The sequence below is a fragment of the Lissotriton vulgaris genome, unplaced genomic scaffold (assembly GCF_964263255.1).
Source record: "Lissotriton vulgaris unplaced genomic scaffold, aLisVul1.2 SCAFFOLD_5188, whole genome shotgun sequence".
In the NCBI taxonomy this organism is placed as follows: Eukaryota; Metazoa; Chordata; class Amphibia; order Caudata; family Salamandridae; genus Lissotriton; species Lissotriton vulgaris.
Genome location: NW_028243987.1, coordinates 74,363 through 100,557, shown reverse-complemented (window position 1 = coordinate 100,557; position 26,195 = coordinate 74,363). Strand labels below are relative to the sequence as shown.

Here is a 26,195-nt window from a genome sequence, read left to right as displayed (position 1 = left end):
TTTACACATATGCACAAATCAAACAACTTGTTACTCACTTAATCAAAGGGCATGACAGTTTCCCATAACTCAAATTGAGTATATTCATAGGGGTTGGCTATGTGTGCAGTCGGTGGGTTTGACTATACCGCCCCTTACTGAACAGGCAAGCACTGCTGCTTGAGGACCTGGTCTTCAATACTTTGACAGATGCCCTCAATCTCCAGGGGGTGAGCTTCGTTCTCAGAGGTCCTGAAGAACTCCTGCCAGGAATGAAAGTCCTGGGGGCAATTTACAATTATTTGTACCAGCCTCATCAATGTATGGATTTTTTTTTCACTTTACTTAGCTTTGTGCATGCTGGCAGATTAGTGGATGGTTTGGATTGGGTAGGTGCGAGTTGTCAAAGAGATTGGAACTGGATTGCGGGCATCTATGGGTATAGGTACCAGCACCACTGGTGTCATGATGGAGCACTGTTAACGATTGACTGTATCGGTGTAGATACAAACGCTATTACTGGGGTGAGCGAAAAAGGAACCACAGCCTGTCCATGCGTTGTGGACATGAATCCTGGTCTTCATCTTGGGGCTAAATCCGAAATGGAATTCCAACTCATGCTCATTTTTGGTTTGAGTCATACCGGTGTGCTCTGGGTAGCGCAAATTGTCTGTCGTACCACCCTTACCAGACAGGGTAGGCTCAAATGAGATCCCACTCCCAAAGAGCTCAATGTAAGCAGAAGCGGGCCCTGATGAGATATTGCAGAGCTACTGCCTGTCAGAGAGGAAGACTGTAAGAGCACTGGTCTCACTCTCAAGGGCCTGGAGAGAGAGGAATGCTGTGGTCACATACTAAATCTGTGACAGCTGTTGCCAGCATTTTGGCGTCCAGTGTCTCATCCTTTAGCACCTGTGTGCCAGTGACATATAATGAGATATCAGACTGATGAATGCTGCCCTCCTGAGCATCTTAATAAAAGGATCTTGCTTACTCTCCACTACTATTTACACTGAGCACATGATCCCAGAGGAGTCAGTAGAAAGGTGGGTCCTGTCAGGCTTTGACAGATCTGAAGAGAACCAAATGAGGACATCAGCTTGAGTCTATGCTGCAATACTCTAAAAAGCAGAGCAAGGCTTAGCCAACCAAATGACTCAATGGAGCAAGAAGTGCCTGACCTCTCCATGAGCATGCTTGCACCATCAAGTTAAGAAGAAGAGACCGGCTCAATCCCATGGTATAAGCCAGCTACAACACCTTAACTTTTAAAGGAAATTGGCCTTGACAGCAAACGTTCAAAGTAGCATTGGGAATACGTAAGGATTTGCCATCTTAAGGCAAAACATCCGATTGGTTCCCTGAAAACTGGATCTGGCCAAAACACAGCCTTGCACCAGGCAAAGATGGCTGTACCACCAGTATTTCCATTCACAAATAGATTAATTAAAAAATTATTTGGGTTTCGCCAGTTAGGGAAACCTCCATGCGGGAAAATAAGGTCCCTTGGTAAGTGTGCTTTGCTTGTCTACTTAAAGATTGTGTGGTTAGTACCACAGCCTAACCCCTATTTCTACTTCTATTCTTTCACCTGACCACAGAAAAATTAGTTTGAACAACTTGCGCGGTTTGGGGTCTTCATAGATCTGCATGTACGAAAGAGTTTCTCAGAGGGCGTGGCTTGCAGCCAAACAAGATGGCCGCAGATTAGAGGAGCTCCGAGGGAGGCGTAGAGTCCCCTATTAATCCGCCACAAAATCCGGTCACTGATCGTATCCCAAAGACACATGCCAGGAACGGAAAGTGTGGAGCGTCGTTCGATCCAACTCACCGACCGATCTGACAATCGGCGCGCCGGGGAGAGCGCGAAGAAAGGGATGGGCTACTGGTGTGGCAACGGCAGGGGACTATATTGCGGAGAAAACCTGTCTGGCAAAGGCGGGGCAAGGCGAGCAGAGGCGTGGACGGCTCTGAGGAAGTGCAGGGTCGAGGGCGGAGAAGCCAGCAGTTGCCTGCCTTGCTTCAGGGCCAGTGCTGCCCCGGGGGCACACCAAAGATTTAGGCCCACGAAGAGAGATTCCAGGTAACGTCGCGAGGGAACCAGAGCACGGTGTGCCCAAGCGACAGGGAGTGCGGGAGCGACAGCGTGGTGGGAGCCGGCACCTAAGGAGCAGCGGGGCCCGCCTGAGTGCGTCCGCGGCCCTGCTCATGCACAACATTACCACTTTCTGTGTCCAAAATAGCGAACAGCGGGGTGCAGCCTCCCGGCCGCACAGAACCCGGGACCTTGATTGCGGCAAGGGCCCGCCCAAGCGATTGAAACAGGGGCGGACGGCGCCCACCTCGCCTCAGCGAAGACTCAGCTGACACCTAGGACTGCCCCCAGTAGGCTGTGTATCTGCAGTAAATCAAGGGGACCACGGCCCAGGGACTCCAAAAGACTTGTTTGTTGGCACCAATACCAGAAGAGCCCGCAGGCATATATCACCACTGCAGGCCACAAGCAGAGGCGCACCCGGACCCGCAAACTGACGACCCCCCCCCAAGAGAGTAAGGAAAGGGAAACACAGGGAGAACAACATCAAAGCAATCTAGAAGCAGTATCCCTGACCTTGCACTAACAGTCACAGACGCTACAAACTTTTTGGGGCGCAGCGGGAAAACCTTCAGACCGCGCGGGACCGAAGGTCTCGCGGTAGGCGGCGGCGTGTACAGACTGGCGCTACACTAGTGGGGCAAGGATGGGAGGCTGAGGCCCACGCACGACTTTGCTGGTCAAATTAGATAAGTACGCCTATGCGAAAGACTTCCCCGCGCTACCCAAAAGTAATGGTCTCACAGACAAGGCCCCGGAAGAAGAGGGGGCGGCCAAGGTAACGCTGGAGGATATAATGTCTGCTCTTAACAAGGTACAATCGACGGTGGGGTCGATATCCACTGAAGTATCTTTCCTGTGGGCAGACTTCCAAAAGATGACCGCCAGGGTGACAGAAGTTGAACAAGTGACGAAATCTCTTACTAAGGATATCACCGCCCTGATCAAAAAGGTCACTCAATTAGAGGCAGACAAACTCATGGCGGTGAAACTGGATAATCAGGAGTGACGCTCTCGTCGCAACAACGTTAGAATTATGGGAGTCCCCGAGAACGAAGGGGACCCGTCCATGGACCTGTACGTGGAAGAACCCATAAAAACCAGACTTCAACCCAGAGGACTCAACCTTTTTCTCTGTTGAAAGAGCGCCCAGGGTACCGGGGGTTAAGCCCAAAGGTGGGGCCCCCCTAGACCCATCCTGGCCCGTATTTCAATTTCTGGGACAGGGATGCCATATTGCAAACGGCAAGGGTGGCCCCACCGCTATGCATTCAAAACTCGGCAGCGGTCACTAAGCATCGCAGGAGCTTCCTGGAGGTTAAAAAAGAATTTCGAAACAGGGAGCTGCAATATTCAATGCTATTCCAGGCGAAACTGCTTGTGGTAGTGGATGGAAGGACATGGTTCTATGAGACACCTGAGGAGGCCCACGACTGACTCGAGGGATGTCGACGAGTGGATTGCTCCAGGTGGTCGGAATGGCATCAACGACACCACAGGGTGGGGGGTGGGGAGCGGGGGGCAGAGACCCCAGGGATCGTGGACAAGAGCAAGCAGACGAACACCAGCAACAGAATGAATCCGCGGAATGAGACAATATGTGGCAATCATGATCCACAAATATAGTATCGGTCTACATTCCTCCCGCTCTGCATGCGGTAACACTTCCAGCTTTAAGTGATCTTTTACTTGACCTTCTGGAAGGGGAGCTACTGATTGGGGAGGGGGGGGGGGGGGGAGGACTTAAATGCAACTACCGTATAAAAAAAAATCCTTTTTAGAATGCAATAATGCAATCACAGGGATGGTGGTCTGCTGTCTCTTGAAGTCCACCATCTCTGTGGTCGTAGCCAATCACAGGGGTTGACCATTAGGACATGCCTATTTAGGCAGGCCTTTGCTACTCTTTATTTGAGCTATTAGTATGAAGGTCAGTTTGCAAAATAAAATACCTGTTGGCAAAAAGTTGGTGCGCAATTTGCAACAAGTATGTTAGAACCTCGGACCAAAGATCAAGATCACACAGATCCGTTCAAAAAAAAGGAACATGATGAGTGTGCCACCTGGTGGAAGGAGGAGGCAATCAAAAGCACAAAATATATGCAGCATGTAAAAGCGGTTTGTGGTACTAGGTTTAGCTAGTAAGCTGGGTAGCTTAAGGTTGGGAGCGGGAGAAAACCGGAACGCATGTTCAGTGGCCATCACTCCGATACACTCCTCAGCGGTTTCTTGAAATCTCAAACTGCAGTAGTTGGCAGTGCGTACAGTTTCATGGAAAAAAATATTTTTTATTTGTGTTTTGAGAACAAAGCTCCATTTCATATCTAACACAAAACTATATGGTTACTATAGAAGGCACAACTGGTCAACATTTAACTTGATTATCTCTTCCCTAATGTGAAATGTTAACTGCAAGGCAGTTCTTTTATCAGCTTTCAAAGACACAGATAGGAAAGCTCTATGATACAGTGCAATTTTCTCTTAAAAAGATAACCTTAAGGCACTTGCTTGTGGTTTTACTGCTTTGGAAAAGTAATGCTTACCATGCAATGTTTTCTGGAACCTCTTCACACTGACCATATCTTTTGTCAGATTAAACGTTTTCCCTTCAGTTTCAATAGTGAATTCCCTGTTAAAATAAATATATCCATCAATAAAACTGACAAACAGAAGTAAAATAGAATTTCTTCTAGGGGTTTGCAGCAAAAAAGTGCTCTGGACAATAGTGTATGTTATTCCTGCTAAAATGGAATCAACGAAGGCTTTGCTGTGCTAAGGTCACTATGTCCAGAGCTTTCATGAACATGCAGAGCTGAATCAAAAAACCTAATCTGTTTACAACAGTTTTAACATTTTTCAAAGGGTTTGCCCATTTTCCTAGTTCTAGTTTGTGGTGGAAACTAGTGCAAAGCCCATGTGCATCCAGTCAGATCCCTCAAGGTTTTCTCAAAGAAAATAACTGTTGAATTAAGAAATATTGAAAATGAGTGGGGGGGGGTTGGAGCTAATTGTGACAATGTTTTCATCTGTAGCTTTTTGTAAGCATGGTCGATTTACAAAAGCAATGTGCCCTTACGATTGCTAGCTAAACCAGTTTTGGTTGTGAGGATATGCAGGGTTTTCTATGTTCTCCAAGAACCTGAAGTACCCAAAGCCAACAACAGAGCTGCACTGTACAATGGTTTTCATTGAGTATAGACCAATTCATATAGTGAAACACATCGGGTGAAAAGTAGGTATCAAGGTAACTAAACATTTCTGAAATGGGCACAAGATATGGAGCTTAGGAGGAGTGGTTATTTGTCCATCTCTGAACTTGTGGGTACCCGTATGAGCATATCATTGTTTTAAAATTACTTCTTTCTTACACACTGGCTTATATTTGGAAGGCACAAATGTAGCGAAATCCAATTGGTAATAACAAATATTCTACAATTCTATGCTCTCACATCTTCTGATAAAAAATAGTACCTCACTTGTGTGGGGAGGCTTAGGGCCTTCGGCCGTAAATGGCCCAAACCGCAGCATGGATATATAACATTTTTCCACTCAAAACGGACCAGTTTTGTGTAAAGTGGATAGCTGTGGATTTTAGGACCTAGGTCAGCTGGCACCTAGTTAAACATAGCAAACCTGTAAGTTTTTTTTTTTTTTTTTTTTAAACTAGACACATATGGGAATCCGGGATGGGGTGACTTGCCTGGCTCTCAGTTTGTTTTACCTAGAATCCCTTGCAAACCTCAAACTTTGACTGAAAAAAACACATTGTCCTCACATTTCTGTGATGGGAAGTTCTGAAATCTGCAGGGAGCCACAAACTTCCTTCCACTTATTATTCCCCCAAGTCTTTCAATAAAAAAAGGCACCTTACTTGTCTGGGCAAGCCTAGTGCCCGCAATAGGAGACGGCTCAAACCACAACATGGACTTCACATTTTTCAATTTTTTGAGAAGTAGGTAGCTGTGGATTTCCGGCCCCAACTCCGACGGCACCCAGGGAAACATAGAAACGCTCACATTTTCGAAAATTAGACAACTAGAGTAGTCCAGCTTGGTGCGTCTTGTGTGGATTCCATGAGATTTTTGTTTACCCAAAACGCCACGCAAACCCTAAACTTTGCATGAAATCACGCATTTCCCTTTCATTTCTAAGATGGAAAAGTCTGGAATCTGCTGGAATCGGCATAAATCCTGCCACCCAAGCATTGCCCCACTTGTGATGATAAAAAAAACAAGAAGCGGGGATGGAGGTTAAAGTAGACGGCTGGGGAGGGGGAGATACGGGGAGGTCTGGGTTGGTGCAAAAGGAGGGATCCGGGAAAATGCTACTGAAGAAAAACAGTGGATGAGTTAAATGGAAAAGGAGCGGCTAGTGAGGGAGAGCAGTGGGAGGAAAGAGTACAACATGGGAGAGGATGGTGAGAAAGTGGGGTTGCATAGGAGGCTAGCGAGGAGGGGGGGTGAGCGCTGGGGAAAGGAGGAGGCTGGTAGAGAGGACACTGGGGGGGCAGAGGCTCGTGACAGAGCATGGGAAAGGAGAGGAGGCATTTCCAGCAGCTCGAGTGAGAGGGCGGGGGTAGCGTTATTAAAGACAAGCCCGAAGTTGTGTTGAAAGTTTTTAAAAAACGAGACACGGCCTCCCGCCCGTGAAAGCCCGGATTTGTGTTTATGGTAAAAAAAAAAAAAAACAAGACACGGCCGGCCGTGAATAATTAGGGGAGGAGAAATCCTTTGAAGAACTGCTGGCGGCATCAAGCTGGGGAACAGATGGCTGGCGATTTGATGCTGTACACGCACATTTTAACTCATTGCGCTTGCGCATTGACCTAAAAGCGCTTGTGCACTGCATCAAATCCCCACTTTGGTTAAACTCGGATAAGCCCCTATATTCGAATGCACAAGCGCATCAGCAGGCGAGACCTAAAAACTTGTGTGGTTGGACCTAGTACCTGCGACAGAAACAGATCAAACCAAGATCAATGGTAGCCCCTGATTGGGGACATCCTTTGGTCAAGGGTCCACTGGGCTTAGATACCATTGGAAAGGGGAAATTCTTCCTTTTCCAACAATACCTCCCCGTGAGAATCCGTGCTCGTGAAGCTGAGCTATGCCCCTTGAGCACGGATTCAGTGAAAGTAAAATGAACGCATGGGTATGTTTTGCTTTCACTTTTCCTGCAATTACATCAGCGTGCCGATCATCACTGCAGTAAAATAAAAAATAAAAAAAAAACAGACTACACGAGAAGCACTTCCCAAGCAGCCGGATGTAAAAAATAAAACTAGGACTCCAGTTTCAATTCATCTTTATTTGGTTATTTAAAAAGATAGCTATAAAAACAAGAATCAACACGCATAATATACAACTAAATTACAATGCATAAAAACAGGATCATAAATACATTGGTCATTTAAAAATTCACTGAATTATGCCAAAATATTGCATTTTTAAAAAAGATTCCCACTGCAAGGCAGACTGTAGCGTCTGCTGCCATATGGCGAAAATAAAAAGCTGGTCTACACTGTAAAAAACCCTGATGTTTTAGGATAGGAAGGAGAAATCTTCGCCGAAATGGTTGATAAAAATGTCCAAAATAAAGTAAAGGGCAATAGAGTCTGGAGGGCATGCAGAGATACTATTCGGATCGAACTGGACAAACGGGAAACTGAGATTACAACTGATGGTGCCCAACCGAAATCTAGTTTCAAGCGACCTTTCCCACACTATATTGATCTGAGAAAAATAGGTCCCTATACCTTGGCATGGTTTACCCATAACAAAACCTCGCAAAAATGGTTTCTCCAATTCCTTTGCTTCCCTGTTAGCCATGGCCAGTTTTTTTAATTCACTCTTGGCCCAACCCATCTTTCTTTTGTTCAGTAGTTGCGGGGGAAGTTAATAGCTTTGGTTGACCCATGCTTTTAGTGATATTTCTATTATAATACAACCATGGCATTTTCAAGCAAACAGTTAACAACATTATTAAAAACATTATTGATCTGTTACTTTACATAGTTAAACTGAATCAATGGTAATATTCCCACAAGGAATAAGGTTACTGATTGACAGCCGTGGACTACAACATGATTTACTGTTAAATCCATCTCAGTTTCGAGCATTGAAATCACCTTCCTACAAAGCCAATTGTCTTACCCTTTTTCATTGAGCAGTTTCTCCATTTCTGTGATGTAACATTCGTCGCAGATGGCAAGGTATTCCATGACCAGCTTGGCATCCTTCTTGTAGGCCTTCCCGATGGCTCCCTTGTTTGAGTCAAACTGCACTACGTTCACAGTTTTGTGCACAGAAGTTAAAGAATTTACTTCATCATTGCATCAGGGCACTTCTATTTTACTCCTTTTCAGGCTTCAACAACAATTACTCTAAAGATTAGTAGGTCGGGGCGACTAGACAGCACAGCAGTCTGTGGCAAAAAACATTGTGGGCTCAAAAAGAACACAAAAGAGTACAATCCACACATTGCTTACCATCGGTTGAACTTACTATCACTTTCATTTGTCTCCTTGTTTTGTCCTCCTTGCAAAAGCCCTTTCCCTGGAGTACTGTCACTTTGCTTGTCGTTCCAGTGCTCACTTTGTCTTAAGCAAGAGTGCATGTGTTTTCAAGCGATCTCCCTAGTATACATCTTTTCCCCTCTCCATGCTCTTTGTTTCTCTTTCTCACTAGTGTGCTTCTCCTTTCCCCCTCTGGGATTTACTCTACCTTGTGTGCTTCTAATCCCCATGTTGATTTCTCACCCTGTGCCTTTCCTCCCAAGCTAAAAATTGCTCTCTTTATCATGTTTGCTTTTCTTCAATCTTCACTCACATCCTTTTAGGTACCCCCACCCATGCCCTCAGTATTGCTTCCCCCTCACCCGCGCACCGGGTGTTGCTTCCCTCCACGCGCACACTAAGTGGCTTCTCCTCAGTCGTGCCCGTGTTGCTTCCAGAAGCCTTGGGTCCCCACCTTTCTTTTTTTTGTTGCTATTCTGCGCTAGCAATGATGCACAACATCGTTGATTCCATACAGCAGCACTAAAACTAAGCCAATTCTTTTCCATCTAAAGGAGTAGTACTTTGTTTCAGAAAGACCAAATTCGATGAATGCCACAGACATGCGGCCTTAGCGCCCAATTTGTTTAATCATTAGGGGGTTTAAATTCTCTGAACGTTTTTCAGATCTGAATGAATAAATTATTATTCATTCAAACACCAAACAAACTATTACCTCTGCATGCCACCTCCACGTTTGTGTAATCAATGTGGGTAAAGATTTTCTATATTTCCATACCACCTATGAAATAGTGAAATCAGGGAGCAGGAAGGGTGCACAAACAGCCTGTGGTTTCCCTTGTAGTGGATGTCGGAGGTATTGTACTGGCAATTGTCAGTTCTCTTCTAGCAAAATACATTTTCTGTAGCCATCCACTACTGAAAGAGATTGTCTAGCAGTTCCGGGCTTAGTTACCTTTTCCTCACGACTAGAACATTTTACACATGGAATATTTTTAAGACTACTTGCTAGCACATCCTATACTTACCAATAAAGGTCTGATTCGCTTGTGCATACTTTAATTACTTGTTCCAACAGTTTAATGATGCAGTATATCGTGGTTGCGTTGTCTGCCTTGATATTTAGCATTTATCGCTTAATCATTGTGAAAATCCATAATTTCTAATGATATGGAGCACAGTGTTCGAGTCATGAAAAAACGATTTTCAGTAAGATTGGTTTACCTTGCCAAGTCCTTAGTGTCGTCGTTCCCGCTAACAAATACTCACAAAAAAGTCTACATGGGATCCAATTACTGAGCAGGTTCTACTTTGCAGGCTCTTTACATTCAACTCTTTTAAATGTCTTTATCCATGTTGTTGGAAATCTTAGAATTTCCCAGGAAGTACTTGATATCAATGTAAGCATAAAGTGGAAACTACATCAATTGTCTGGTTTACCTTTGAATAGAAGAAGGTCATTTCAATAGAGGGATTTCTTCATATTTTCAGTGAACACCAATTAGTTGACAAAAACTAATGTCTTGTTTGTTACTACCTCTCACCTTAGACAACAGAAGTTTCATATACTTGCGTTTTTTTACATAAGGACAGAAGTTAACTGTGTCTTAACTAATAATTTCCAAAAAGGAATCTTATGAGGATTCTTCTTAGTTCAGAATTTATTCCAAATGGTATTGCATTGTAATGCGAATCCTATTCACGGTGATGATGAATGGGTACACCCAGGCATGAATTCTCAAAATCTAAGGTGGTCACGAATTACTTTCTGCTAACTACTGAATTAGGTCTTGTAATGTCAACCTTTTGCTTTTGTGTACTAGCCCATTTGTTGAACAATCTTGGAATTAATATCCATCGTGGTGGTACCGTCATCTTTTGGATGCCATTTAACCTTTACACAGATTTTCCTCTCTCCTGAAGATGGCTGCAATTGAATACACTTTTGTTGACTGGACTTTACCTCTACCAGCACCCAAACCACTTTGGTTTTAAAAAATAACGTAAAATGTATGTTTCTTTAAAAAAAAAAAAACACACACACACCTATACCTGCGTGGTAGGGTACTGTGTGGAAAAGGTACAAATACCAATGTGCATGATACCTGTGCGGCAAAGCCTATATGGTAAAGGTCCTGTGTGGTAAGGAATATGTTGCTAACCTTGTAAACCTCTATTTGTAGTGTGTAGAGCTGGAGATTCATACTTCTGCCACCTAAAGTTGGGCTTGGACATGTGTAACTTATTTTTCTTCGAGAAGTCTTTAAAGTCACGAGGTATAGCAACTCCTCCTATAGTCTGTATTGCGCAAGATCATCACCTCCTTTGTTAGATTGTTTTTGGGTCATCGGGTAAACCTAGGATATGGGCAGGAAATGGTAGTAAAGGTGAACATGCAAGGTATAGTTGAGAAAGATTAATGTTGGGTATAAGAGTGTGTACGTCAGCTAATCGCTTTTGGAGAGGAGGGGGGTGCATATGAGTCTATGGCACTACACGCTACGAATAGGTGCTTACAGGGTAAGTAAAATATTCCATCTGTAGCACGTGTTGGCTATAGATTCATACGCCTATCATTGAATGTAAAACAGTGATCCCCAGATGCGGTAGCTAGCTAATGGCGGGCGTAGACGCTTGACAAGGTGTTTGTAATACTCCTTGACCCACTTTAGTTTTTTGGTAAACTGAGACATTAATACAATGTTTTAGGAATGTGTGGGTTATTAAATGTGGCTGCTTTACAGATATCTAGTAAAGGAATGTTTCCAAGAAAGCTATTGAGGCTCCTTTTTTGCGGGGAATGAGCCATTGGAGCTGTAGGCAGGACACGTTTGGCTTTGTGGTAGCAAGTCTGTATACATTTTACTATTCACCTTGAGATTCCTGCTTTAGAGATTGGAGAGCTCTTTTGAGGATTGAAAAAGGCTGTGAAAAGCTGTTGAGTTTTTACAAAAGGTTTAGTTCTATCAATGTAATACATCGCCACTCATTTAATATAGAGTGTGTGTAGTGCTCTTTCAGCTACCGAGTCTGGTTCAGGAAAGAAGACTGGGACCACAATGGTTTGGTTTAAATCGAAAGACTACTTTAGGGAGTAATTTGGGGTATCTTCTTAGTACCAATGTATCAGGATGGATTAAGAAGTATGGTTCTTCTAAAATGAAAGCTTGAAACAGAGTATGAGACGTTCTAGCTATTAAGAAGGCTACCTTCCATGTAAGGAACTGTAGTCCACATGAATGTAATGGTTCGGGATTTGGTAGACTGCGGTGAGAAAGGGTTGACTACCATAGGGGATCTTTATGAAGATGGTAACATGCTGCCTTTTCACGACTTACAGGAGCGTTTTACTTTACGGGGGGGGGGCTTTTTGCTCCATGCGGCGCTTACTGCAGCTATCCGTGGACACAGGAGGGAGGGCCTAACTGAACCAAAAACCTCATTGGAATGTCAATATATAGCAACAGCTGTGGGAAGGTTTAAGGCGTTCACATGCCTGTACAGGCGTATGATGCAGGAGAAGCCGTTACCTCTGAATGTCCTTAAGCGCAAGTGGGAGGAAGATGTGGGAGGAAGATGTGGGGGAAGAGATACCAGACAAGGCCTGGCCTGAGGTAGTGGAAAGAGCATGGAAGGGCACCAGGAATGCCCGGTTTCAGTTGGTGCACTTCTACATATTGCACAGAGCCTATCTCACTTTAGCAAAAATTAAAATCTACTTTGACACTGATTCGGATGACTGCCCGCGTTGCCAGAGGGAAGGAGCAGACTTCCATCACATGTTCTGGGGGTGCTCACAACTAGACACTTATTGGACCGAGGTAGTGGCCTTGTGAAACACCATAACGGACGGGGAGTTGGAACCGGCGATGGGGCCAGGTATGCTGCATTGGTTTCCCCATATGGCTAAAAACAAGATTACTAGCAAATTCCTAGATATGGGTCATTTGCTGGCCAAAGGGGAAATGACGACGAATTGGAAAGCACAGAGGGGACCCAACATAGCTAGGTGGAAGAAGGAATTCATCAAACGGGCGGAATGTGAGGAGATAGCGAGGTTGCAATTGGCAAAGAGAACAAGTAGTGAAAAGGCTTTAGAAGCGGGAAAAGCATGGGAAATGTTAGTGGGCTATGAAAGGACCCAGACACTGATAGCGATTAAGACAGTGAGATTGCTGTACCAGCAATAGGAAACTAAAATGCTAGCGCCCGAGTACAGCAGTACTGACACCCCAAGCACCTACATGATACATGAGCACACAGTAGAGGCGCACAACCGACTTCGCTGTTAGCCCTGGTATGTTGGTGAAACTCCCGTATAACAGATGGATACTGAGTGTATTATGCAGAGTTGGAAGGGACATGCCTGGGTGGGTGGGTGGATGGATGGGTGGGTGGGTGGGGAGGGGGGGATAGGTGGGCGGGTCGGGGTGATGGGGGTGGGGGGAGGTTAGGGAGTGTAGTTAGAGTAACGAGTTGAAGTTATATTGCAACTACCACCCTGGGATGATACTAGCTAGCGAGGACCGTTATTTCTTCTTCAGTTTGTTTTGGGAACTGAGAGGACAGGCTACCGATATGCATAGTAGACTTCACTTTGTAGGACCCTCCAATATATGCTTGTAATATCTACCCGGATGGGAAGTATTATGTAACAAAATTTGGCACAATGTAAGTTTGTGCTGACAAGGAAAACTCAAAGTTTGTTTCCCAAAAAAAATAATTAATGTATTGGTTCAAATGGAAAACACATAAGTCTGGTTAAGAACTATAGTACAATTCCAGACAGGTGCTGGCAGAATGGACAAAGGAATAACTTTTCATGCCCTTAAAGTGTTGCCTGTTTTGCATGCACGCAGCAAGAGCTTCTATATGAAACCTAATGGAGGTATATGCAAGACCTATATTTTTCCAGATTTAGTAGGTAGTAAATAAGGTCTGTGGAAGATTTAAAGTAATTAAATTCTAGGACCTCACGAGCCAGATCAATAGACTGATTTGTTTAGGGTTAGGGTGTAGAACCATGCCTTGCTTCCAGAGTTAGAAGGTGTGGCCATAATGGTAGTTTTTCATGTGGCGCAACTGACCGATGTAGACGGTTGTGAAAACCATGCTTGTCAAGCCCATGTCAGGGCTATGGGAATCAGTGTCAGACGTTTGTGTGAGCTTCTGAGCCAGGTAAGGAATGAGTGGGAAAGAAGGAAAAGCAAATATCCCATACCAGATGATCCATAGGGTATTGTCTTTGGATTGAGGCTGAGAAAACCTGGAGGTGAAGCTTTTGCATTCCCCGTACTGCTGTGTGACAAAAAGTTCTATCTCATGGGCTCCTCACCCTTGGAAGTATGAGTGCTGTATCAATTTCCCACGTGTGTACCTGTTGTTGCATTATGCTTAGCATAGCTGCAAAGACGTTGTCCATCAATGATAAATATTCTTCTAGAAGGTGGATGTTGTGATGTATGACCCAATGTAGGCTGTGCACCCTTGTTTTTGAATGCTGTACATGGCTGTCATGTTGTCTGTGCAGACTAGGGTAACATCTTGTTGAGAAATCGTTTAAAAGCTTTGGAAGTTAATTGTATCGGAAGAAGCTCTAGGTGATTGATATGAATCAATCAATCATTTGTAAAGCGCACTACATACCCGCGAGGGTCTCAAGGCGCGGGATGCTATTGATTGAACAGCCAGGTCTTGAGTATCTTCCTGAAGGTCAGCATGTCTTGGGTTGGTCGTAGGCTCAGTTGGAGGGTGTTCCATGTCTTGGCGGTGAGTTGGGAGAAGGATCTCCCACCGGTTGTTGTTCTTCGGATGCGCGGGACCAGGTGGCAAGTGAGAGGTCGGCAGAGCGTAGCTGGCGGTTGGGGATGTAGAAGGAAAGCAGTCTGTTGAGGTAGGCTGGGCCGGTCTTGTTGAGTGCCTTGTGTGCATGGGTGAGGAGCTTGAAGGATATCCTCTGGTTGACTGGGAGCCAGTGCAGGTTTCTCAGGTGGGGGTGATGTGGCCGTGGCATGGTACGTCGAGGATCAGTCATGCCGAGGCGTTTTGGATGCGTTGTAGTCATTTGATGAGCTTGGTCGGGGCTCCCACGTAGAGGGCGTTTCCGTAGTCGAGTCTGCTGCTGACGAGGGCCTGGGTGACTGACTTTCTTGCATATGTCGGGATCCATCTGTAGATCTTGCGGAGCATGCGGAAGGTGTTGAAGCAGGAGGAGGAGACGGCGTTGACTTGCTTGGTCATTGAGAGCGTTGAGTCGAGGATGATTCCCAGGTTGCGTGCGTGGTCGGTGGGTGTCGGGGCTGCCCCCAGTGCCGTTGGCCACCAGGAGTTGTCCCCGGCTGAAGGGTTGGAGCCGAGGAGGAGGACCTCCGTCATGTCCGGGTTCAGCTTCAGACGGCTGGTCTTCATCCAGTCGGCGACGGCCTTCATTCCTTCGCGGAGGTTGGTTTTGGCGGTGAAGGTGTCCTTGGTGAGGGAGAGGATCAGCCAAGTGTCGACGACGTAGGAGATTATGTAGAGGTTGTGCTGTCGGGCTACGTGTGCAAGCGGGGCCATGTAAAAGCTGAACAGCGTCGGGATGAGGGAGGATCCCCGGGGTACACCGCAGATCTCAAAAGCTCTGGAACAGAAATGGTGGAAGGTGGACGCTCTGGGTTCTGCCGGAGAGGAAGGAGGTGGTCCAATCCAGAGCTTTGAGACCTTTCTGCACTGGAGACCACTGTCCACGGACTGTAACGTCTAGCATATGTGCCTCCCCTTACCATGTAAGGATGCATCCGTTGTAATGGTCACTTGAGAAACAGGGGCATTGAAGGGCCAACCCGGCAACAGATTGTTGCTGTTCCACCACTGCAGAGGGCAATGGGTTGCCGGCCCCATCAACACTAGATCTTGAAAATCCCCTTCCACTTGTGACCATTGCGATTGAAGGAATTGTTACAGGGGGCAAATGTGAAGATGTGCATGTGGTACTATGGAAATACAGGAGGCCATCATACCTAGAAGGCTCATCACTGTTTTGACTGTGATGTGATTGAAAAAGAGGCAGTGTTTAAGTTGTATCTGTTGTACTCTTGAAGGACTGGGATAAGCTTTGGTGGAAATGGAGCTCAGAGTAGCGCCTAGGAATGTCTGCACTTGTAAGGGTTGCAGGTTGTATTTTGTTGCATTTGGGGTGAAACCTAGTTTGTTTGAGAAATGTTTATTACTTTTTGAGTGTACTGCCGACACGGATTGCTTGCCTTCTTGTTCAGCCAATTGTTTAGGCAGGGTAAACAAGTGTGTGCCACGCCTTCGGAAATGAGCAACTACTACTGCCAGGCATTTTGTGAATACTCTTGGTGCAGTAGTTACTCCAAATGGCAATACTTTGAATTGATAATGTCAGTCACTTATGTGAAAATGGAGGTAGCACTGAAGGGTTGGGTGTACTGTTATTTGAAAATAAGTGTCCTTGAGGTCTAGGGCTGTCGTGAAGTCTTCTTGCTGCGGTAGTGGAGTAACCTATTGTGGAATAACCATGTGCAAGTGTTCCGATAGGATGTATTTTTTGAGTGGTCTTAGGTCTAATATAGGCCTTAAGGTGCTATCTTTCTTTGGAATTAGGATATACAGTGAGTATAACTGTTGTTGCTTTGTGACAGGCTTGATGGCCCCCCCCTCTTGCAGCAGAGGTTGAATCTACTCTTGTAGGAGCATTAAGTGCTGATGTGACATGGCTTGAGGTGGGATATTGGGTGGAGTTCAGGTCAGTTCTAAACAATATCCATGTTGTATTGTTGAGAGGAACCACTGATCGGAGGTAATTTGTACCTAATGTGTGTGACAGTCCTGTAACCGTCTCCCCACTGGTATTAAATATGGGAGATGGGTAGACGGAGTCACTGTTTGGTGGAAGTGTCACCCTTCAAAATGGAACCATATACTCGACACCTGCTGGCATTGACTCTGTAGTGTGTTATAGTATGTGCAACATGTATACTGTGATTGGTAGGAGTGTGGTGGCTTGTGAGTGTTACCAGTGTCCGTAGAGGTGTTAAGTTTGGACACCGCTTTGCATTGGCCCCTCTGAAAGGACCTCCTTTGTTGATATGTTTGAAGGGCACCCGTGGCTTAAGCACTGTTGGTGTCTTTTTAATTGTTTTCTAGCATTTCGTCTACCTGTTGTGCAAAAAGGTATTTCCCATCGAACGATAAACTGAGTAGGTATTGCTGGACAACAGGTTTAAACCCGGACACACTGATCCAAGCATATCTTCTGATAATAATACTAGTGTTGACCTCTCTTCCACTCGTGTCCGTGGAGTCAAACACATATTGTGTGGTTGCATTCAATAGGATTCTAGGAAACTGCACTTTTTTCAGGGTTATCCGCAAACTTTTTTCTTCCTCCTCCTATTTTTTTCCGGACTTATTTGTGTTGGTTTTACGACTCTGGGCACTTGACCACTGCTAATCAGTGCCAAAGTGCATATGCTCTCTGTGTAAATTGTGTTATGGATTGGTGCTTCCATGATTGGATATTTGATTTACTGGTTAGTCCCTAGTAAAGTGCACCAAGTGTGCCAGGGCCTGTGAATCAAATGCTACTAGTGGGCCTGCAGCACTGATTGTGCCACCAACGTGAGTAGCCTTTAAAATATAACTCAGACTTCCCATTGCAGAATCTGCGTGCAGTTGGTAACTGCCATGTCGACTTGACCAGTGCACACACACTTGCCAGTCCCTAGCGTTCCCTTTTCTTGCATGTCAGGCACCCCTAAGGTAGGCCTAAGGTACCCCTGTGGGCAGGGTGCAGTGTATGGGAAAGGTAGGACATGCCTTGGTGTGTGTGGCATATCCTGATAGTGAATTACATCCCATTTCGTTTTTCACTATTGCAAGGGTACCTGTATTCATAGGCCAGAATGACGAGTTTGATTATAACCTTTTATAATCCTAAACGGACCCTGGGGACAAGGTAGAAATTCGAGTTTAGTATGCCCGAACTCCGAATGTTAAAATAAATCTTTTAGTGAAGGTGACTTTTACATTCTGTGTTTGAAAACCCCACTTTTAGAAAGTAGGTATTTTGTTGCTCAGTCATCCCATGTGCCTCTGCTGGAATGTGGACTGCCTGTCTGGGTTTTGGATGACAGAAGGCTGGGGGAGCAGGAGGGGCTACATATAGTCTAGGAGGGTCAGGTAATGGCTGAATAGACCTGGGCTACGATGGGGGAAAAGGAAGGAGATTTCCTTGCACCTCAAAGGGCCTGGTCTGCCTCTGACAATGCCGTCTCCACCCCCTGCCAGGAAATCACACCAGAGAACGACAAACTGGTAATGGCAGGGTACAGACACCCTCTGCCTACAGGATCAAAGGATTTTTGGATACAAATACTGGGGCCCAGACTTCTGAACTTTAGAACTCTCCTGGATCAAGAAGACTGCCAAGAAGACGACGAGCCGGAGAAGCTGTAAGGAGAAACGACCGCTTTGCTGAGTGCTTTGCTGGGCTGACCTGCAGTGGCTGCTTCTGTCTTGGGCAGTGAAAGGCCTGGTCTGGATTTTCTGCAACCTAATTTGTGAGTCTCTCCAAGGGCTTGAGGTAGTGCTTGCCCCCTGTTCACGAAGTCTCAGGAACAACAAAGACTTCAAGCTCTTCTGCCCGCAGCACTGGAGACTGTGTTTTGTGCTGCAAACTGAGGAAAATCAACTTGATGACATTTACGAGGCCGCTGCCGACTCAGTGTCCTGAAGGCACCACAGAAGGCACTGACGAACCCCGCACCGCAACCTTGGTCTCACTGACGACGCCTGTTGATGCCACCATCAAGCCGCTGCTTGAACCGAGACCTGTGGGTACCGCACTACGCACCGCTTCACGCCCAAGTTTTGGCACTGCAGGGAGCACCGCCGCAACGCCACACCGCGACCTTGGTCTCACAGACGACGACTGTTGACACCGCCACCGAGACGCTGCTCGCACAGCGATCTGTGGGCACCACACTCCGCACTGCCTTGCTTCACGAGGATGACTAGGCCTCCCTGACGTCGCCACTCCACGCCGAAATAGATGCCGCTGCTTGCACCGTGGTTCGAGGGCACAACTCGTAAGTCACACGAAGCACCGCCCTCATACCGCCCCGCAGCCTTGACTTACCAACGCCGGTGCCATAGACTCCAGTAAACAACAGAAGACAGAGCTTCCGCAACGACGCGGCTGCTTGCACCGTGACCTGCTAGCACTGTGGCCAGCACCGCCTTCATCTCGCATCGCGACCCTAGTCTCACCGACTACGCCATCGCACTGCGACCTGGGGCACCGCACCACTGCACTTTGCACCGCAGCACCCGATGCCTGCCGGCACCAGCGCTCCTAATCCCATCAGAAGGGAGTTTCTACCTGCAATGCGAGTGACTTCAAGGACCTCAATGCCCTGCATTCCTCACAGGAACTGTTTGCGGGTCTTCCCGACAACGTAGCGGCCCCGCGACCCACCAGAACTGTTGGATTTGTTGTTCACGACCCTGTGATAGCCCTGGACGGAGCTATCGACATCAAGGAACTGTGTTTGAAACTTCTTTTGATAACTGCAGATTTTTAAGTATAGTATTGTGGATTTTTATCGTAATTGATCTTGTCTTAAAGTATATAAAACTATTGGCTATTTTTCTAAACTGGTGTGGTGTCCTTTTGTAATGCGTACACTGTATTACTGTTGGTTATGTGCAAATGCTTTACACACTGCCTCTAAGATAAGCCTGGCTGCTCATGCCAAGCTACCAAGGGGTGAGCAAGGGTCATTGTAGAAGTGTAACTCCCTTATCCTGACTAGAGTGGTGGTTTTTGCCTGGCTTTGGCCCATGCCCTAGCCTAACAAAAATCCCATTTCTAAAAATGATCCTTCACTCCTCAACAAATTCAGCCTCCCTTTGTATTGCTCAGGAAGGTGTTGGAGCAAATCCTGCATCTCATCCCACAGTACTCTGTTGTATCTTGAGAATAGGTAGAGTCAATAAGAAATGCAAGGAAGGGAACAAACTGTATGATCATTCCCAAGTTGAGATAAAATTATAAAATGCTAATTTGACAAAAACATTGTAAGAGGTTTGACTTAAAAGTCCACATGGAACGTTTACATTAATAAACCTTAGGGACTGAAGCTCAACGAGATATGTTCAAGGTATAAAATTACTACCCAATAGAGAGAACAGGTTGCTCGATTGTATAGAAGAAGTACAGTGTAGAAAGGGACACGTAGGCTTGAGGTTTCAGATATTTTAAATTAGAGTTAATTTAAGTAGAGAAAAATAGAAGCATTTGTGACTATTAGGGAAGCTTTATATGAACAATAATTGCAGAATATAACTCCCTTCCAGGCACTGAGAGCCCTTAAATATAATGAAACGCCCCCACTGTGCACATAACATAGCTGTAAAGCTTCTTTTAAGAATCAGTGATACATTTTGGATTACTATACTTCTCTAAGGAGGGAGAACCTACCTGATATGAAGGTAGAATTTTTGCTGTTACCTTATAGGGAACTTATTAAGGTACTAATAATCCTTGCTCTAAGGATTTATAGAGGAAGAAGGGTTTAATTTATGTTAATATTTGCCCCAGGGGTGATTCAAAGACCTGTGGGAAATTATCCTTGACTTTGACCAGATAAACAAATTCACCGGATTTTTCAATTAAGTGTGAAGACTGGTCTTGGAGTTTGCAATGATGAGCATACAGACACACTGATATATGAAGATTTGGAGTGGCATGTGAGTTATTGAGGAAAGATGTATGCGAGATCCCCATGTCCTGGGCGCAGGAATGTACTATGAGTGGGCTATGATTAATGGCATGGTTTACTCTATAACAGATTTTTTTTATAATTATAATAAATTTTGAGAAACATATTGATGTTAGTATATGTATAAGAGGTGTATGTTTTTATAAAGGATTTTTAACAATAGTTTCCAATATACGAGAGAGATTTGTTGTCTAGAAGGTGTTTCACATCTGTATTAAACCAACTAAACGTGTTGACGCCTATTTTCTGCTAAATTTGGAAGACACATGGGCACAGTAGATGAATTGTCTTGTGTCCGGACTGTTGTTTTGAGCAAATTAGCAATAGCGAAAGACAGATGTGTTCCGTTTATCTTTTTATTTTTTACATACTTATAGTACAGACACTTAATTGTCATATCATTGATGTTTTTATAAGGAAAACCCATCTTTTTATATTCATGTTTAATGTGATGTGTATATATATATTTTTTAACTGAATGTAATGTAACTAAATGCTATGGATTCTGTACGATCATTTTTGGTCCAGGATTTTTAAAATGTGGATGTGTACCCATTTGTATAAATTGAACGACCCTGGTGTTTTAATTGTTTTATTTTTTTATATTAATAGTGGGATGTGTTCTATTAAGAATTTTAACAAATTATGTAAATGTTTTCTCTTTACTGTACTTAGGTGTCTAAAATAAAGTATATACCTACATTGAATGTAATGTGTGATAAAGATTTTATATAAAAAATTGGAAATTGTATGTAAACTACTGTGGCACTCAACTTACTACGGCTTGAGGTAATGAATAGTAAATGTGTGAGATTTTGTACATGCATGTATGATTGAACACCAATAAGCAGAGAAGTGTGTTGAACGGGGGTTATAACGGGACAAATTTGTGACTTTACAGGATCTTGAAAGTAGGCCACCAGAATTGGCAATTCGAAGGTGGTTTGCTGCCTGGACTGAAACCTGTTTCCCTGCAGCATCCTTATGTTTAGGAGCATCACTTTGTAAATAAGCACGCTTTCTGGCAGTCTGTACAACAATAGAATAAAGGGGAACACGCCCTTTTATATAGGTTGGGTTGATTAGTGGAGGTTTGTACTTCTTGCCAACTCTAGGGGTTAAGGCACTTGATTTGACAGGCTGCTTAAAAATATCAGTGGTAGGTTTAAGCATCCCTTTTAACACGAATAAAAATTGGAGTGTGTGTTATGTTTAGGATAGTGTTTCCACAGGGAAGTCATTCTCGTCCTCCACTGTGTGCATGTCAATTTTATGATATTCTGCAGTTCTGCAAAGTACTTCTTAATATGGAATGGCATTGTCTGCTGGAGACAGTTTGACGGGGTATAGTTTGCGATCTGTAGCTCCTTGTGGATCTACATTTATAGTCATACCGTGGTTGCTCGAGATTATCTGAATCACCCTGTGGGTCTGAAAAGTATTGAGTGTGGGGAGTCCATGCTTCCCAGTGCTATGCTCCCCTAGAGAAGATGTGGTTGGCGACCTGTGGGTGAACATGAGGGAAGCCCTGTGGTGAGGTTGGCAGAGAAGGAAGTATGGCTGGTATTGGCAGCAGATCAAGAGCAGGGGGAGAAGGTGTAGAAGGTGGCGGAGGAGTAGCTGGAAGAGGTAGTAAAGTTTCAGGAGAAAATCTAATAGGACTAGTTGTTTGAGGCTCCATGTTTATTCCTCCAGCGTCTTTTTACATTTTTGTAGTACATATGTAGGTGGGAGGGATAGTTTTTTTGTTTATAAACCCAGATGCAGGAAGAGTGGTAACTTCTGACTGGCATCGAGCATTTCCTGTAATTTTGTTAAAATAGGCCTAATAGGCAGTTTTTGTCGTTCAGGTGCTGTAGGCGCGGAGTGTGTTTTGGAAGTACTCGAGGCCAAAGATGTTTTGGATGTAGTTTTCGGCACCAATGTTGGCTTTAAATGCTATGATCTTTTCAGCATTGAGGGTGTTTTTTGCACTGAGGGTGTTTTCAGCTTCTATCATGGGCTGGAGTCTGCAAACGTTCTGGGTCTTTCTGCGAGAGATTTCGGCTCAAAAGGCTTTTCTGACATCAACAGGTGTTTATCAACACCAGATCCAAAACGGGCTTAGACTTTGGAGCAGTCCATACCATATGTTTTTGGGTGACCTTTACAGATTGTTTATGGAGAGGTGCGACAGTCTGCACCTTTGCCTTAGGCTGGACACCTCCATGGCCCAAAGGCAGTGGGGCTCTGTGAGCCTTTCGCCACCGTGTTCATGTGTCCTATTGAAGTGAGAGGTGGAGCTTCTAGCCTGTGGTCGGAGTCTGACCCTTTCCCACGGCTGGCGAGAAGAATGGGGACGTCCATTGGTGCGCCTTGTGCTTCTGCCTCCTCTTCGAGGTCTCTTTCAGCATGGAGGCTGTGTTCTGGCTCTAGTTGCGTCCACGAAGATATCAGATGCGTCTGCCGTTTGGTGTGGCACAGCTTGTGCTATGGGCCCAGCGGCGCTCCGTTCAATCACAAGGCCAGGCACGCGTCACACAATGTTTCTTCATGTTCTGGAGACAGGCAGAAGCTGCAGACTGGATGGTGATCTTGCTTGAAGTACTTTGCATGGCATTTGGGTCAGAAGCTGAAAGGAGGCTTTCCCATCACTCGGCGTGCGCCGACTGAAAGAAGATGCTGCTGAAACGAAGTCAAAATGGAGCAAGGCCCGGGCGGGCGGAAAATTCTGCAGAAAACCAGTAAGTCCCGACTTTTTTGCTCATCTCTGCGTAAGGGTGATGGATCGGTCACCAAAAAGGCCAGCCAAACTGCACCAAAACTTTGATCCCAGAGCTCAGAGGTAGACGACGTAATCTGATGACGGAGAAAAGCAATATAACAAAAAAGCAGATGATCATGCGCAATACAGACTATAAGAGGAGTAACTACATTTTGTGAGCCAAAAGACTTCTTTAAAGAAAGAACAAGCTGGAAAAGACCGAGCCCAACACTAGATGGCAGCAGTATGCTAAGCCTATGTATTTAAGCCAACACATGCTACAAATAGGCTGTTCACCCAGCTATACTCTTTATTAATTTTATCCCAACACAATGGAAGACGTAAATAGAATGGGGTGCACATTTTTCTATTTTAAAATAAACTACTTACAATTCTGGTCCAACCTATACATGGTTAGGAAAAAACCTATTTAACAGTTTCATGTAATAAAATGTTTGATCAAGTCTGCCATAGCATGCACAAACCATCGGAGTGTCATTCCAGCTAAACCAAATGTCATATCGGTCATCATTTTGCTACCAGCCCATGTTAAAAGATGCCCATGACTGGTTGGCTCCCATTCAAAATCCAAAGCTGTGATATAAGCTTGCCTTACTACACTAATAATCTCCATGTTAACTAGTTTATTTTCAATATGAAGGAAAGCTACTTCCTAAGCGCACAAGTTACAGCTATTCTTACACAGTAATGATTATGCAGTGGCATTGTCTTTCAGAAAGACGAAGCTAACACAAAGGATATCGGCTCCTTCAGGGGCTTTTCAGCTACAAGAGGAACTTTGGTGGCTCGAGCATGACAAAGGAGGTCGTAACACGAACGATCAGCACAACCAACAATTTCAATCCAGCCCTGAAAGAAAACAGATATGCAAGTGTTCACATATAGCTAAACCGCACTTAACTTTACTTCCTTAATCATCAAGAGGTGATGGGTATAAACAAACTAAATGTCTGCTTAGAACCATCGGTGGAAGTTACTATATACAACTCATACATGTAGAAAAGCACCCTTTGTGTATGGTATTCCCCCCACTTTTTGCTCCATGAAGATGGTTAGGACTCTAATCGTGTGCACTGGATTCTGCTTTTCAGACCCCTGTGTCAGTACTCTCCCCCTAAAACTGTTGCGTATAAATTGGCGGCCCCAATTGACAAGGATTTTACACCCACCACTCCCCATATAAGTCCCTAGTATATGGTACAAGTGATTCCCATGCATGGTAAAGGGGTCCCCAGAGCTTGCAGCACTGTTTGGGCCAACCTGGAAGACCAAAGTAAACTACCGACAGCAGGCCTGCCAACTGATGTATTTCGACTTTGCCATGACCATGTGTGGCAAAGTCAATGCACTGCTTTTAGTATGTCAGTCACTCCTAAGGAAGACCTCCTGAGCCCAAGAGACAGGGTGCCTTATGCTAAAGTTGTGGGCTTGTAAGTGCAAGCTTATATGTCCTGATAATGGCCTTTCCACACCGAATGTGAATCTCAAGTCTAGGGTGATGTGGCATGCACACAGGTAGCTACTTTGGAGGTTGCCCATCTGGTTGCCCCAACTTTTCTATGCTCTGACTGGCATGCCCACGCTTGCTGTTGCCAAGACAGGACTCAGACCTCCTGCCAGGCAGTCTGATCACTCCCAGGAGTCAGGAACAAAGGTCTGGGCAGGAAGTAGGTCACACTGCTTCCCTCCCAGGCAGGCTAGTCAAGTGGCACATCAAGGTAGTAAGCTTCAAAGGCTACACCGCCTCCGATATGCAGAGGAGCTGACTCCCAGCAGGTGAAACAGCCCTCCCCCAGGCACATTTGTCCTCGAGCAGGCATGAAATTAGGTATGCAAGGAGGTGTACGCCCCCAGAGTTAGCCACACCTCCAAGGTTCACAGCCTGGTCTGTTCACTGAAAGAAGGATTCTGCTATTTTTAGAAGTGGCAGAATAGAAGAGTCAGGGTAGAAAAGGTGACCCACACCCTCAGATGTGGTCATCCCAGGTGCGTACTAGATGCAAGGATAAGCAGCCCATTGGTTACTGGTTTCCACACCTCTACCTCCCTTAAATCCTGGACTTAGGGGACACCCTTGACACTAGAACCTCAGTCCTGAACCAATCTGCCTCAAAAAGGACAACAGGACTTTGGGACTCCCCTAGACTAGTGGCAATAGTCCCCTGCAAGCTGCAGATTGAATAACGCTTGAGAACCAAAGAATCCCTGGCCATCGGGCCCTCCGAGCAATCACACAAATACCGATGGTCTAGTGCATTGTGAGAACTGTAGTCCTGCCTTCCACGAAGTTTCAGGCAGCTACTGTGTTCCCTGGGTCCAATGGATGTCAAAATCGCTTTTCGCTGTGCTTACCGCTGCCAAGGCTTGTTTGTTGCCAGTCCGGCAAGCGATCTCTGAACTCGACGCTACACCTAAAGGGAACTCCATCCGACCTGCATCAGCAACCACTCTGTTATTGCGTCTTGTTCCCCACAGCACTGTGTAAGCAGTAAAAGCAGCTTCTCCTGCGGGTTCCACTCAGCACCAGAGATAGCCAGGATAACTCTGTGCCTGGGCTCTACAGACCAGGTAAAATTAAACTTCTTGTCGCAGCCTGGCCCTGGGATCTGCATGACCTTTACCCTGCAAGGGTTCCACGTAACTCAACCTGCGAGTGGCCGATTGCCACTAGTGGTTTTTCCCCATCGACAGCAAAGATAAACGTTCCACTGAATATTTTGCACTGATTTTATATTGCTTCTAAAATCTTTAACTCCTGATATATATATGCTGCTATGCACATTTGGTGTCTAAATTAAGATAACAATACACTTAGTTTTTATAAATTAGTGTCGGATTTCAAATGAGTTTGGTCAATTACCCATCATCCATGTTGGTGCTCTGAAATGCTCAACACATGTTCCTCTAGTACAGCCTGACTGTTCTTTGCCACTCTACCCGGACTGAACTAAGGGTTTATTATTGTGAATCCAAAGGCCATCTTTCGGATATCGGGATACTAATACATGGTGGCTGTTTAATTTCCACATCACATAATGCTACACCTTACTACATACA

At 45.2% G+C, this 26,195-nt stretch overlaps 1 protein-coding gene across 1 annotated transcript in view; it reads right to left on the bottom strand.

The window, feature by feature from the left end:
- The window catches only part of GARS1 (glycyl-tRNA synthetase 1), a gene marked incomplete at its 5' end in the record, with an annotated part of 104,613 nt that overhangs the window by 19,566 nt on the left and 58,852 nt on the right, over positions 1-26,195 (bottom strand). Inside the window, 3 exons of the mRNA XM_086948717.1 lie at positions 4,618-4,703; positions 8,227-8,372; positions 23,880-23,987. Of these exons, the coding sequence (XP_086804843.1) occupies positions 4,618-4,703; positions 8,227-8,372; positions 23,880-23,987 (340 nt within the window). The remainder of the gene's footprint in view (positions 1-4,617; positions 4,704-8,226; positions 8,373-23,879; positions 23,988-26,195) is intronic.